The sequence below is a fragment of the Sparus aurata genome, chromosome 1, assembly GCF_900880675.1.
Source record: "Sparus aurata chromosome 1, fSpaAur1.1, whole genome shotgun sequence".
Classification (NCBI taxonomy): domain Eukaryota; kingdom Metazoa; phylum Chordata; class Actinopteri; order Spariformes; family Sparidae; genus Sparus; species Sparus aurata.
The window spans coordinates 957,243-973,099 of NC_044187.1; the positions used below are offsets into that span (position 1 = coordinate 957,243).

The 15,857-nt window shown below is 45.8% G+C and overlaps 2 protein-coding genes across 4 annotated transcripts in view; one reads left to right on the plus strand and one right to left on the minus strand.

Annotated features, from left to right (window-relative positions):
* Nucleotides 1–5,247: 5,247 nt before the first annotated feature.
* LOC115583088 (DNA-directed RNA polymerase III subunit RPC6) lies at nt 5,248–12,090 on the minus strand. The gene is made up of 9 exons (XM_030419532.1): nt 11,874–12,090; nt 10,858–10,975; nt 10,708–10,775; nt 10,420–10,487; nt 7,516–7,628; nt 7,278–7,421; nt 6,358–6,465; nt 5,710–5,901; nt 5,248–5,618 (listed from the first exon to the last, which is right to left on the minus strand). Exons 1-9 carry the CDS (start codon nt 11,933–11,935, stop codon nt 5,541–5,543), a joined length of 951 nt encoding a protein of 316 aa, XP_030275392.1. The 5' UTR covers nt 11,936–12,090; the 3' UTR covers nt 5,248–5,540.
* Nucleotides 11,253–15,857, plus strand: part of LOC115582970 (double zinc ribbon and ankyrin repeat-containing protein 1-like) — a 14,069-nt gene continuing 9,464 nt past the window's right edge. Inside the window, exons 1-5 of one of the 3 annotated variants that reach the window (XM_030419260.1) lie at nt 11,253–11,494; nt 12,996–13,110; nt 13,719–13,866; nt 14,632–14,734; nt 14,844–14,919. In XM_030419260.1, the coding sequence (XP_030275120.1) occupies nt 13,008–13,110; nt 13,719–13,866; nt 14,632–14,734; nt 14,844–14,919 (430 nt within the window). In that variant the 5' untranslated portion in view covers nt 11,253–11,494; nt 12,996–13,007. Of the gene's footprint in view, nt 11,495–12,147; nt 12,677–12,995; nt 13,111–13,718; nt 14,077–14,631; nt 14,735–14,843; nt 14,920–15,857 lie in introns of those variants that run through there. The other 2 variants (XM_030419250.1, XM_030419270.1) reach the window with 2 other exon arrangements.

A 15,857-nucleotide genomic window follows, 5' to 3' on the forward strand; every position in this document is an offset into this window, starting at 1 on the left:
GTCAGTCACTGTCCAGGACGTCATGTTTCACCTTCGTCGATGACGAAGAACCTGGTGGTAATCCTCGACGACAGACATCCAACATCACTGCTGTGGCCCGATCCTGCAGATTTGCCCTCTACAACATCCACAGGATCCGGTCTTGTTAACAATCTACCCGCTGGCTTCTTGTTGCAGCCTGCATCAGATTCAAGACGATAGTGCTGGTCTTCAAGGCCGTCAACAGAACTGCACCCGTCTACCTCCAAACACTGGTCAGCCTACACGGCCCAGAGAGAGCACTGCACTCTGCTACATCAGATGGCCGGCTGGTACCGCCATCGCTGAGAGCAAACAAAGGTCGCTTGTTGAAATCACGACTCTTCTCTGTTCTGGTGCCTCAGTGGTGGAACGATGTCCTGACCAACGTCAGGACAACTGAACCACTCTCCATTATTCGCAAAGGACTGAAGACAGCAGCGAAGATGTAGGCGAAGGCAAGAGTGAAGGCCCTCTGGAAGCTTGGGGCGTCGGCTGGAACCCACAGGAAGACAACAGTGAAGACGAAGGCTGGGAGCCTCTGGAGGCCGGCGGCGAAGATGACGACTGAGACCATATGAAAAACCCTCCCTGACCTTGTCAGGGCCACTGACGAATGATCACTTGGGGGTTGTTGGTCTAGGAGCTGACGGAGAGTTGCTGGCGGCTGGCCTTCCAACCGAGGAGCTGGGATAGGACTCCTCAACCTCAGCCATGCGTAAGGGACGTGCCACATGACACAACAACTGATTTAGCGCTGAGAGAGGATGATGTCAATCATGCTTCAAATGAAGATTTGTATTTTCAGCATAAACCGTTTTGTTGCATATGTTTGATTTGCTGTATAGAAATAACGCAGTGTTTCCCGTACCATTCTGTTGGCGGGGCGGCCCGCCCCCCTTGAAAAACGTGAAAATCTAGGCGCCAACCCGCGCTTGTTGTCTGTTTCTCTGCACACTGTCGGATGCTATTTACATTTTACACTTTTCATTAAAACAAGCTAACGTAGCTGCCACAGATGTTTATTTTCAGCTATGAGACCTACATTTATCTTCCGAAATGAAGCTATCCAGCCCGTGTTTAATCTCCAAAAAGCTGCAGGTAAATGAATCGGCTCGTGTTCTTCTACCGGTATGACGGTGAAGTTTTGACCGCAGATCACCTCAGCAGACCCGGGCTGGGCTGCACCGCCGCTCCGCTACAGGTGCGGCTGGTCTGGACTTCTCCCACCACGTCGGAGCAAATGTGCAAACAAGCGTTATTTGGCGGCACAACGGGGAACTAAACGGCTACTTTCTCACACGAAAACGCTTTAAAACCTGATGTTACCGGCGCTATAGCGGAATTTAAAACAGAGTTACGGTGGTTTCAAGTTAGCCATAGCGAGGGGAGGTTCGCTTCCTGTTTATAAAATAAAAGCACAAATTCTATCCTTTTGGTTTTATTTATAATTAAAGGACAACGGGTGTTTTATTTTTGTGAAAATGACCAGAAGTGCGTTACTTACTACGGCTGGCTTGGGTAGCGCCGAATTAATCGGAACAAAACTTTAAACAGCTGTTATTATTATGTTATGTAATCCAGCTTGTATGATCCTTGCAAAATAGCAAATCAGCTGCCTTGTATTGATGGCTAAATTATTATATATATATATATATATATATATATATATATATATATATATATATATATATATATATATATATTGTATTTTATTTTTTAATTCAGGAATGTTCTGTAGGATCTGCCGGACTCACAAAAAAATCCCAGCCCCTACCTGTCCTGTCCTAGGGGAAACACTGTAACGTCCTTCTTTATAGACAAAGTGTGAGTTTTGTTTTAGGGTGGAAATTTCCCTTTAACACATTCACACTGAACAAACAGATAAACGAGTCGTTTAACAACAAATCTGTCTCACAATCAGTCAAATGGTCAAAAACTTCACATGAAACTCTTTTTTCTTCAGTTGCTTCAGTGTTTTTAACACATCAGTTTGACTGAAGGAAGCTAATTTTCACGTCTTTATGGGTTCTGCTACAAACTCAAAGTGACGTCAGCAGTTTTAATGTGAACCTTCACCTGAAGCTTTAATGTTTCACCTCCATCAGTCACAGATGATCTCTGTCTGTATCTGTGTGGATCTGCTGCCTCCTGCTGGTCACTCTGCAGTCTGACACTCTGCTGTTCTGCACCAGCTCACATCAACCACTTCCTGTTACTGACCGAGGAACCTGAAGAAGAAGGAAGGCTCATCACATCACTGGATCTCTGGTGTCAGACTGTATTGAAGTCTATGGGAGATGATGGAGAAACACAGTAAAACACACAGAAGAGGAGCTCAGAGGACTGATAGAGCTTCATCACATGGTGCAACAGCCACCACCTGAAGCTCAACATCAGCAAGACCCAGGAGGTGGTGCTGGACTACCAGAGGAACAGGAGACCCCCTGCCCCCGTCATCATCCAGGGAGGAAGTGGAGAGGGTGGACTCACACTAGTAGCTTGGGGTCGACATCAAGAATAAACTGGACTGATCTCACAACACTGATGTCCTCTTCAGGAAGGGACAGAGCTGTTGGTCCTGAGGAGACTCAGATCATTGAGGGTTTATAACAGGCTGAAGACCTTCCACCAGTCTGTGGAGGCCAGCGTACTCTTCTTTACTGTGGTGTGTTGGTGAGGTCAGCAGGCTGAACCAGCTGGTGAGGTGGGCCCGCTCTGTGGTCGGACTGGACCGGGACAGTCTAGAGACGGTGGCTGAGAGGAGGATGAAGGACAAAGCCATCTTGGATAACCCGTCTCAGCCTCTCCACGACCAGCTGCTGCAGATGTGCAGCTCATTCAGCCGTCACATCATCTCACCAAGGAGCAGAACTGAACGCTTCAGGTGCCTCTTTGTACCCAACAACATCAGACTCTACAGAGGCAGTGGAAGCTACAGACTGTCATATCACTCATCTTATATCGATGTCATAAGATTTCTTAAATCCAAAGACCAAAACAAAAGCTAAACGAAGTTCAAATCCAGGAAAATCAAGTGGACCAGGAGGCAGGAGTACTGAGCAGAGAGGTGTGGTAGTCCACAGAACAGTTCTGGAGCTTCACAATAAAGCAGAGTTGATTTAAAACAGAGAAACAACCTTAGTCCAACACTGTTTGCCTTATACATTGAGCCACTGGCCCAGATGGTGAGACAAGACCCCTCAATAAACGGCATAGATATAAATAAACAAAAACATGTAATAGGGCTGTTTGCTGACGATATAATAATTTATTTAAAAAACCCACTTAATTCATTTAAGCAGCTTACACAAACCCTAGAAATTTTTGGTTTGTATTCAGGTTATAAAGTAAATATACTTAAAACTCAAGTTCTCATGTTCAACTGTTCACCAAACCAAGAACTAAAGGAATGGCAGATAAATTGGGCTGCCAAATCAATCAAATATTTGGGCATAAACATAACTAAAGACCTTTCCAAACTATATAGAAGCAACTATGAACACATTGACAAAAACATAAGGGAAGATATTGACAGATGGATCACTTACCCAATGGGATTAATCGATAGGATCAACGTGGTAAAAATGAACATCTTGCCACGTTTACTGTATGTGTTTTTATCTTTACCAGTACATATATCAAAAGACCAGTTTCATAAATGGGATAAATGTATATCAAGATTTGTGTGGGGAGGTAAACGTCCCAGAATACGCTAAACCACCCTTCAATTACCTAAAGACAAAGGGGGAATGGCACTCCCAAATTTAAAAGAGTATTTTCATGCCGCGCAACTACGTAACCTAATTTGCTGGTGTGATGAAGGATATGTAGCTCGATGGAAAGATATTGAAATTTCTATACACAAAAACCCAATTCAAACAAATCTAGGGGAAACTGAACCCCCTACTTTCATAAGAGGGGAACATAACTTTAACCCATTGATATCCTGTACTTTAGATATATGGTACTCCACAGTGAAACAATTAAAAATAGGTAAAGAAATCAGTCTATTAAAATGGGTTGCATTTGACGACAAATTTGCACCAAGAAAATTTGATGAGACATTTAAACATTGGGCAGAAAAGGGAATTACAGCCATATGCACAACTTTAAAAAAGGGTGTAATGAAAAGCTTTCAGGAACTAAAAAATGAACATAATCTAACTAATCACGATTTATTTAGATACCTGCAATTAAGGGATTATTATATAAAAAATATCAAAACAAATAAGGATAAAATTCATCCTATCATAAAACTACTGGTTAAGGCATATAGTCATCCTATCCCAAAAGCAGTATCTGTTTTATATGGCTGCTTAATGGAATCTAAAATAGAGTCAACATTATATGTTAAAGCCAAGTGGGAAAGAGAGCTGGGTGGGGAGATTCCAGAAGGGACATGGCATGATTTGTGGAAAGCACACCAAACTACTACACAGTCACTGAGATGGAGAGAATTTAATTGGAAGAATCTAATTCGATATTTTATCACACCTAGAATCAAAAGCAAACAGTTGGGTACTCACCAGCCATGCTGGAGACTGTGTAATGACATAGATTCAGACCACACACACATTTTTTGGAAATGCACAAATGTACAGCCCTTCTGGGGGAATGTTCACTCAGTTCTCTGCAATGTGCTGGGATATGTGATTCCTAAGTCTTGTCTTGTTCTGTACCTCGGACATTTGGATGGATCGGTGCATATAGGAGACCAATATCTGATTAAGATTCTTTTGGTGGCTGGGAAGAAGGCCATTACTAAAAACTGGCTCAAGACTGACCCCCCTTGTAACAAACAATGGATGTCAATTATAGACGATATACAAGCGATGGAACATCTCACATACAAGTTGAAAGTGAAAGAACACCTATTTGCTAAAAGATGGGAGAAATGGTTATTATATAAGGAGAGACTTGACTCTATATAATTATATACAGGCTCTGTTCTTGATGATTGTATTTTATGTTTGTTTGTTTTTTGTTCTTTATTGTTCACTATAATCCAGAGGGGATTGTATTGCAACGTATTGTTAACATTGATAACTAAAACAAATAAATAAAAATTGTTAAAAAAAAAAAAACAGAGAAACAACCAGAGAAACATCAGAAGTCTCCATCAGCTCGTCTGCTGTGATCACAGTCTGCAGGAGAGAACACATCACTAACTGATCTCAGACCAGATTTACACCTTTATTAACATGAAGTCTTCACTGGAGCCGTTCATAATAGTAAAAGTAAAGATATATTTATTTATAAAGCAGCTTACAAAGTGCTTCACTAAAGATGAAAGGCAAACAGAGAGCAGCAGTCTGACAGTACAGAGCTCAGTGACCTCCATCAGAGGACGACCTGTGAGGAGAGACTGAGGAGTGAAGCTGCTGTATCTCTACTGACATTCTATAAAACGATACCAAACGACGGCTCTCTTCACATCGGACATTTATTAAACTTTGTGATAAATACAAAATAAACAACACGGATCAAAATACAGTTTTCATCAGATGGACGAGCTGCTGTCAGAAGTCCAACCACTCCGTCATGTAGATGCAGTTGGACGGAGAGATTTCTCCTCCATCGTGACAGTCATCAAACACCTGAGGACAGGAAACAGGAAGTCAAACATGGACAGCCTCTCACACAGTGTGTGTGTGTGTGTGTGTGTGTGTGTGTGTGTGTGTGTGTTACCGGGCAGAGTCCGCAGGGCGTCCTGACGAGCCCGGTCGGCTGGATGACGGGGTTGACGCCGCGGTAAAGCTTCATCTGTCCGTCCACGCTGCCTACCGTCCCCTCCTTGGCGGCGATGACGGTCATCTCCACCTTCCCGTCGTAGATGAGCGTGTTCAGGATGGTCTCGATGTCGTCCATCGACAGGTCCACCTGTACAACACACCTGTCAGTCAATCTGTGTGTGTGTGTATGATTGTCTCTCTGCAGCATTATGATTATACATATTTTATATTATTTGATGATATTTATCAACTGTCAAACTGTTGCTGCTAATCTGATGCTAACATGCTAACACCAACACACAGACCAGTTGGTGAACCAATCAGCAGACAGAACCATTTCCAGCTCATGAAGGTGCTGTGATGATGCTACAGAGTGTACTCATGGATGTAATAGATTACTTTGATACTGAAGGAAACTTAAAACATGAAGATCCTCAGTGAAGTTCTGCAGAATCTTTCTTCTCTGACTTCTGAAAGCATTTATCTGGAACATTTACGTTTGTTCCATACCGACATCAGAGATGATGATACTGACAGTGTGGGTGGGTGTGCTTGGCCAATCTGAGGTGTGATGTCATGAAAGGGGCGTGGTCATGGGTGTCACCTTGCTGATTCCCAGCTCACAGATGTACTTCCAGACTTCATGTGAGGTGGCGAAGGAGCTGTTCCTCTGAACCATCGGACTCTGCTTACTGTCCCTCGCTGCTTCAGCCTGAACACACACACACACACACACACACGCACACACGCACACACACACACACACACACACACACGTTGACTTCACAGTGACTCTGCTGCCTCCTGCTGGTCATTCTAAAGCTTCTCCTGGAGGAGTCAGATGACAACAGTCCAGTCTGAGATCTTGATTTAAAGGTGCAATATGGAAGGATTTTAGTTTACAACGTGCAAATATGGACTAGAAATTAAATAATTTCCCAGTCTGAGATCATTAAAGTAATTCTATCTATCTAGAACAGTTGGTACAGAGGCTCTGACCTCACGGCAGCTGCCCAGGTTTCAGGTCCAGCCCGTGGACCTTAGCTCTCTCTGAGCTGTAGGATCACTAAAACCATGAAAGGTGGAAGAAAAAAAAATACTGTGACTGAATAAAAACTTCTGACATTCTGACACTGACATCTTGGTATTGTGTTGCAGGGGTGTCTACTGAAGTTGGCGTGCTAACCAGCTAGCCCCGGCCCGATGGTTCTGGCCTCTGGTTGTTGGTGCTGACTCTCTCTCGTGAGACGCCTCCCCCTCCTCAACTGAACCCGCCGGGTCTCCTCTGTACTGTATACTAGTGGTGTCATGAACACCAACGACCCCCCGCTGCTCTGAGCTAACAATTCAGCTTAGGAACGCTAGCTGCACAGCTAACTGAGCTAAGTAGCTAACAGTAGCTGCAGCAGTTAGCGGTTACTTTGTGGATCCCTTTTTGTTTATTTATTTATTAATTTTTTTTAATTGTACATACTGCACCTTTAATGTCGATCTCACAGCTGTTTAAATAAAGTTTTTCGGTACCTTGCTCTGCAGGAACTTGAAGCACTGCTGGTTCAGAACTTCAACAAACTCGGACTCAAAGTCCTGGTCGCTGTACCAGGCGCCGCCCGTCACCGAGCGGTCCGGCTGCAGGTTGTACAACATATACACCTTCTTCTTGGACGCCTGCACACAACACAGAGATCACACCTGGTATCTGCACAGCGCCGGCTCGTCAGAACAAACACAGTTTGATTGTTCGGGTCGGTCCGACACTCACGGCCACAGACTTCACGGCTTTGATGAGTTTCTTGCTCTCCAGGCTCTTCAGGATCTTGTTGATCTCCGTCAGAGGAAGGTTGCTCTTGAAGCGGATGTCTCTGCTCCAGATACCTGCAGCACAGAACCACACCTGAACTACACGTCAACCACACCTGAACTACACCTCAGCTACACCTTAGCTACACCTCAACCACACCTGAACTACACCTGAACTACACGTCAACCACACCTGAACTACACCTCAACCACACCTCAGCTACACCTCAACCACACCTGAACTACACCTGAACTACACCTCAACCACACCTCAGCTACACCTCAACCACACCTTAGATACACCTGAACTACACCTCAAGCACACCTCAAACACACCTGAACTACACCTGAACTACACGTCAACCACACCTGAACTACACCTCAACCACACCTCAGCTACACCTCAACCACACCTGAACTACACCTGAACTACACCTCAACCACACCTCAGCTACACCTCAACCACACCTTAGATACACCTGAACTACACCTCAAGCACACCTCAAACACAGCTGAACTACACCTGAACTACACGTCAACCACACCTGAACTACATCTCAACCACACCTCAGCTACACCTCAACCACACCTGAACTACACCTGAACTACACCTCAACCACACCTCAGCTACACCTCAACCACACCTTAGATACACCTGAACTACACCTCAAGCACACCTCAGCTACACCTGAACTACACCTCAGCTACACCTGAACTACACCTCAACCACACCTGAACTACACCTCAGCTACACCTCAACCACACCTTAGATACACCTGAACTACACCTCAAGCACACCTCAGCTACACCTGAACTACACCTCAGCTACACCTGAACTACACCTTAGATACACCTGAACTACACCTCAGCTACACCTCAAGCACACCTCAGCTACACCTGAACTACACCTCAGCTACACCTCAACCACACCTGAACTACACCTGAACTACACCTCAACTACACCTCAACCACACCTTAGATACACCTGAACTACACCTCAAGCACACCTCAAACACACCTGAACTACACCTGAACTACACCTGAACTACACGTCAACCACACCTGAACTACACCTCAACCACACCTCAGCTACACCTCAACCACACCTGAACTACACCTGAACTACACCTCAACCACACCTCAGCTACACCTCAACCACACCTTAGATACACCTGAACTACACCTCAAGCACACCTCAAACACACCTGAACTACACCTGAACTACACGTCAACCACACCTGAACTACACCTCAACCACACCTCAGCTACACCTCAACCACACCTGAACTACACCTGAACTACACCTCAACCACACCTCAGCTACACCTCAACCACACCTTAGATACACCTGAACTACACCTCAAGCACACCTCAAACACAGCTGAACTACACCTGAACTACACGTCAACCACACCTGAACTACACCTCAACCACACCTCAACTACACCTGAACTACACGTCAACCACACCTGAACTACACCTCAACCACACCTCAGCTACACCTCAACCACACCTTAGATACACCTGAACTACACCTCAAGCACACCTCAGCTACACCTGAACTACACCTCAGCTACACCTGAACTACACCTCAGCTACACCTGAACTACACCTCAAGCACACCTCAGCTACACCTGAACTACACCTCAACTACACCTGAACTACACCTGAACTACACCTCAGCTACACCTCAACCACACCTTAGATACACCTGAACCACACCTCAGCTACACCTCAACCACACCTGAACTACACCTGAACTACACCTCAACCACACCTCAGCTACACCTCAACCACACCTGAACTACACCTGAACTACACCTCAACCACACCTCAGCTACACCTCAACCACACCTGAACTACACCTCAACCACACCTCAGCTACACCTGAACTACACCTCAGCTACACCTCAACCACACCTGAACTACACCTCAACCACACCTCAGCTACACCTGAACTACACCTCAGCTACACCTGAACCACACCTGAACTACACCTCAGCTACACCTGATCTACACCTCACCTACACCTCAACCACACCTGAACTACACCTGAACTACACCTCAGCTACACCTCAACCACACCTCAGCTACACCTCAACCACACCTGAACTACACCTGAACTACACCTCAAGCACACCTCAGCTACACCTCAACCACACCTGAACTACACCTCAACCACACCTCAGCTACACCTCAACCACACCTGAACTACACCTGAACTACACCTCAACCACACCTCAGCTACACCTCAACCACACCTGAACTACACCTCAACCACACCTCAGCTACACCTCAACCACACCTGAACTACACCTCAACCACACCTCAGCTACACCTGAACCACACCTCAGCTACACCTGAACCACACCTGAACTACACCTCAGCTACACCTCAGCTACACCTCAACCACACCTGAACTACACCTGAACTACACCTGAACTACACCTGAACTACACCTCAGCTACACCTGAAATACACCTCAGCTACACCTTAGCTACACCTCAACCACACCTGAACTACACCTGAACTACACCTCAAGCACACCTCAGCTACACCTGAACTACACCTCAACCACACCTGAACTACACCTCAACCACTCCACTGTGTGTTTACAGGAGACCACGTGTGGAGGTGATGGAGGAGCTACATTGATGAAGCTGCATCAGTGTCACTCTGTTAGCTAAGAAACACACCTGAGCTACACCTGTGTGCTCCAGCTCACCGAGACGTTCAGTTGGAACATACTGTAAACAGAATTAGCTCTTCATGTGTGCGGACTGGAGACAGCAGCTAGCGTAGCAGCTAGCGTCCTGAGTCTGATGTGTGATGATGAGGATGATGTGACGAAGGTTCCAGTTGTTACCTTTGTTTCCTGCGTCCTCGATGATCTGGTAGACCAGCTTCTCCTGGTTGTCTGAACCTTTCATCTTACTGAAACACAACGACAACACACAGCTTCATGGACACACACCTGTGAGTCAGCTGCTCTTTATGTCTTCAGTGCAGCTGACAGGAACTTTATAACCATGTTATTATTTTCATTACGAGCAGCTACAGTGAAGATTCAGCTTTAAATAACGTCTTTATTACAGCCAACATGGCCGCAAATCAGCCAGCCGCAGTGTGTGTGTGTGTGTGTGTGTGTGTGTACCTGGTGCTCTGTATGTCCTTCATCCTGTACAGGAGACCCGAGCTGTTCCTCAGCAGGTCCAGCTGACCCTGCAGGTGAACATGACATCATCAACAACAGATCGATCACTCTGAGGAGAAGATGCAGTGACATCATCAGCATGAGACGGACCAGTGACAGCAGCTTGTTGATGGCCATGGCTCTCTGCTGAGGCTCCAGGTGAGGCATGTCGTTCTGGATCACCTGGTCCGTGATACCGTGAGGAAACTGCTGACACAGCTCTTTGATCCTGACACACACACACACACACACACACACACAGTTAAAGTTCTGGTTCAGAAGATGTGGACCTTCAGACATTTATGGAGCAAACATGTTGTGATTGCTCCTGAATGTGTTGGACTGATATAAAGTACAGCCCGGTTCATGTGGTTCTGACTGAAAAGAGAACATCCGACGGATCTATATAAAAGTATATAAATGAAAATCTAAAATATAAATGTGTTCTGTAGAAACATTTTACTGAAAAGACAAACATGTTTATATTTCTGTCTCTATAGTTTATCATTGATTTTCAAGGTATTTTAGGTTTCACATTCATAGATTTGTTGTTAAATCTATAAAGTATTTTCCCCATGAAGTCTTCACATTTTCTGTCCGACCAACAATCAGACTCAGCTGAGTGAAAACAGAACAGATCCGACCAGTGGATCCGTCAACAGCATCAGGATCACAAGTTCTGCTGTGCTGAGCTCAACTCTGATCCAAACAACACAGAAACAAACTGGACCGAGCAGAATTCAAACAGGTCAGTGGTTCTGCTCACATGAACAGCTGACTCACCTCTCTGCTAACTTAATAAACATGACGGATCCTTCCGTTCAGAACCACACTGAGCAGAACTTCTGGATGAAACAGCCGTCAGATGTGGACACTAACTGCCCTGTGGTTCTGAGTGGACGGTCATAGCGCAGCCAACTCCAAGAATATGGAGCAAATACTGCGGAATTAACTATCAGGTCACACCGGTCCAGGAAATGTGTTTATTGTCGACATGTGGGCTGTGTGTGTCTGATGACAACAAGGTAAACATTAAATTGAAAAGATTCAGCACGGAGTCTGGTGCACCGCCTCCAGTGCGCAGCAGCAGGCTGAGCGGTAAGGTTCGCTAACGTCGCCGAACTGACCTGTTCTCGACCTCCGCCGGTTCCGACAGGTTCGTCTCCTTCTTCACTTTCACGTCTGCCATCTTACCTCTGCTGTGTTTAGTGTTTAACTCTGTTGTTTTCACTTTCCTGTCGGGGTTCTTCTGACTGCTGGTTAGCCGTTTAGCTAATGTTGTCAGGCAGGCATGCTAGTTCAGGGTCCTGAAAAGTTAGCTGCCCGTGGGCGTGTCCTGAAAACTGCCTGCTTAAAAAAAAAAAAAACAAACAGAAGCGAACCCGAACCAGTCTCCGTCCTGGTGCTGGTCCAGCTGACTGAGCGGACTGAAGGTCAGAGGTCAGACCGGACAGTCATGTGATGTGGTTCTGCTCATATTGAAGAACATTAACCGGAGGTGACTGAATGACTGAACAGCAGATGAACTCTTCTGGACTTATCGTGACGACTGGAGCAAACTTAGATTTACTGATGTCATCAATTATATACATGGTGAAAAAAGTTAGTTTCAATTGATTAAATTCTAATAAGAATATACATTGCGAATAAGCGCATGCGCGTAGGGCAGCGCTCGTTGCTATGGAGACGCTTCCGTACACAGACGCCAGCTCGGAGGAGCAGCTTCATCCGAACCTTCATCAGAACCTTCTTCCGAACCTTCATCTGAACTTCATCCGAACCTTCATCCGAACTTCATCCGAACCTTCATCAGAACTTCATCCGAAGCTTCATCAGAACTTCATCTGAACCTTCATATGAACTTCATCCGAACCTTCATCTGAACTTCATCCGAACCTTCATCAGAACTTCATCTGAACCTTCATCTGCAGTAAGATCTTTAATGTTCCTGGTGTTTACACGCACAGACAGTCAGACAGCTGTCTGGGATGTGAATGACGTCACGGTGAACCAATCAGAATGATCGAGCTGTAAACATGTTTAACAGATAATATAATATATTATAATAATATAATAACTGGCTCCACTTTTACTTTAGACCCGTCACGTACATGTCAACATACTCTTACTTCACCTGTAGAATTCTACCTGCAGGACTTTTTACATTGTTGTGTTCAACTGCTGAAGTTAATGATCTGAGTAGTCCACTGCTGATTGATTGATTGATTGATTGATTGATTGATTGACAGACAGTCGTCATCATGACAGCAGGAGCAGTGTCCGCCCCGCTCATCATTCCCATCATCCACCGACACCGAGCCAAGAACCACATCGACACCAACACACCTGTGTCCATCCAGTCAGGTAACCTCACCTGTCTGTCGTGGTGTGGCAGCTGTACTACACCTGTACTAGCTGTACTACAGGTGTAGTACAGGTGTAGTACAGTACTTCCTACCTGTAATACACCGTGTCATACAGGTGTAGTACATGTGTAGTACAGCTATAGTACAGGTGTAGTATAGGTGTATGACAGGTGTAGCACAGGTGTAGTACAGGTGTAGTATAGGTGTATGACAGGTGTAGTACAGGTGTAGTATAGGTGTATGACAGGTGTAGTACAGGTGTAGTACAGGTGTAGTATAGGTGTATGACAGGTGTAGTACAGGTGTAGTACAGGTGTAGTATAGGTGTATGACAGGTGTAGTACAGGTGTAGTACAGGTGTAGTATAGGTGTATGACAGGTGTAGTACAGGTGTAGTACAGGTGTAGTATAGGTGTATGACAGGTGTAGTATAGGTGTATGACAGGTGTAGTACAGGTGTAGTACAGTACTTCCTACCTGTATTACACCATGTCATACAGGTGTAGTACATGAGTAGTACAGCTATAGTACAGGTGTAGTACAGGTGTATAACAGGTGTAGTACAGGTGTAGTACAGGTGTATAACAGGTGTATTTGCCCCTGCAGACACTCCTGGAGTTCTGATCTTCTACAGTCTGGATGGGTCGAGGCCGGCAGCAGCGCAGCGTGGTCCAGCAGGCAGCAGCAGGAAGTACAGCGAGCCCGTCCTGCTGCCAGCTGGCCGGGTGTCTGTCAGAGCTGTAGCTGTCACCAGGTAACTGCTCACCTCACAACACCCTCACAGAGGAGAACACACGCTCTCCAACAGGTAGGAAGCCTGACAGCCACATGTGGGACGGGTCAGGGTTCTGTTGTCTCAGAATCCATCCATGAGGTTGGACTGTGTCAACAAGTCAGGTCCAATAAACCTGAGCAAGACATAAACACAGTGTGATTCTCTGTGATCATCTCACCTGTCCTCCAGGTACTGTTCACTACTGGACTGATGTAGTCTGTCTGTCTGTGTGTTTCTCTCACCTGTCTGTCTGCCTCACCTGTGTGTCTCACCTGTCTGTCTCACCTGTCTGTCCCACCTGTGTGTCTCACCTGTCTGTCCCACCTGTGTGTCTCACCTGTCTGTCCCACCTGTGTGTCTCACCTGTCTGTCTCACCTGTCTGTCTCACCTGTGTGTCTCACCTGTCTGTCCCACCTGTGTGTCTCACCTGTCTGTCTCTGTACCTGTCTGTCTCACCTGTGCGTCTCACCTGTCTGTCCCACCTGTCTGACCCACCTGTCTGACCCACCTGTCTGTCCCACCTGTCTGTCCCACCTGTCTGACCCACCTGTCTGTCCCACCTGTCTGTCCCACCTGTCTGACCCACCTGTCTGTCCCACCTGTCTGACCCACCTGTCTGTCCCACCTGTCTGACCCACCTGTCTGACCCACCTGTCTGACCCACCTGTCTGTCCCACCTGTCTGTCCCACCTGTGTGTCTCACCTGTCTGTCTCACCTGTCTGTCTCACCTGTGCGTCTGCAGTGATGGCAGAGAGAGCTCCACAGTGACAAAGGTTTTCTCTGTTGAACTTGTGGATTCAAACTTGAAGGAGAACGTAGACGACCTCCTGCAGAGCGACCAGCAGGTAACCAAACATTCTCCAGATCCAGACTACATTTCCCATCAGCCCCGGGTCTCAGTCCCCCTACGGGTCCCTGGAGTTATTGTCACAGTCCACATTCATTTGTCTTTAGTCTTCAGCTCAGCGTCCGTCTGAAGGAACCTCGTCGTCCGCCGAGAGCCCTGCTGGTTCTTCACTGAGGCCTCCAGGTCTGTTCGGACTTCTCTTATTCAAACACAACCAACACTGTATGTCTGGAGCTAGAACAGTCTCAATATTATTCACAGATAAATGCAGCGGGACTTGTATCCGCAAAGCTGGATCCGTATCTGTGCCTCTAATTTGCAACTTGAATATCATCATTTGTTCATCAACTTTGTATTTTTCAGTGGAAATATATTTGTGAATCTCCATCTTTTGCTGTGGATACTTTTGAGACTGTTTTTCATGGCGTTTTGTGTCACACAATTCACAACTCGTGTGTCATCCAGTAGATGGCGCTAATGCCACATTGATAGATGCTGTTATACTACACGGAAGAAGAAGAAGATGAAGAAGACCAAACCAAGTGCTGCCACTGGTTGCCTGCTTGATGAAGGGGCAGCAGCAGCATGGCTAGCTAACTAGCTGCTTCCATGCTGCTATATTCACACTTTATTAATTATAAAAAAAAGGCACTCAGAGCCGTAACTGCGGCCAAGCCAGCCGAGGTTCGCGTTAGCTTGGTCAAATCAGCCACATGTTGTTTTCTAGTGCGCAAATCTACTAAGAATCATCTGTTTAGTATAACAGCGTCTATAAATGTTGCATTAGCGCCATCTACTGAAGACACACCAGTTGTGAATTGTGTGACACGAAACGGTGCGAAAAACAGTCTCAAAAAGATCCACAGCAAAAGATGGAGATTCACAAATATATTTCCACTGAAAAATACTAAATTGATATGTAAATGATGATATACAAGTTAGATGGCACAGATTCAGATTTACAGATATAAATCCGTTTGTCTACGATACAGATTAGATTTACAGATATAAATCACTCTGCATTGATTTGTGAATTGTGTTTTACGAGACACGAGTCGAGTGACATTTTACGAGTCACCTGCGCGCTGCATTTGTGGATTTTGTGTGAAACAGCACGGTAG

Coding starts and splice junctions, on each gene's coding strand:
- LOC115583088 (XM_030419532.1), bottom strand. CDS start 11,935: ATGGCAGACGTGAAAGTGAAGAAGGAGACGAACCTGTCGGAACCGGCG. Junction 10,488..10,707: donor AAGGACATACAGAGCACCAG/GTACACACACAC, acceptor GTTGTGTTTCAG/TAAGATGAAAGGTTCAGACA. Junction 5,619..5,709: donor CGCCCTGCGGACTCTGCCCG/GTAACACACACA, acceptor TCCTGTCCTCAG/GTGTTTGATGACTGTCACGA.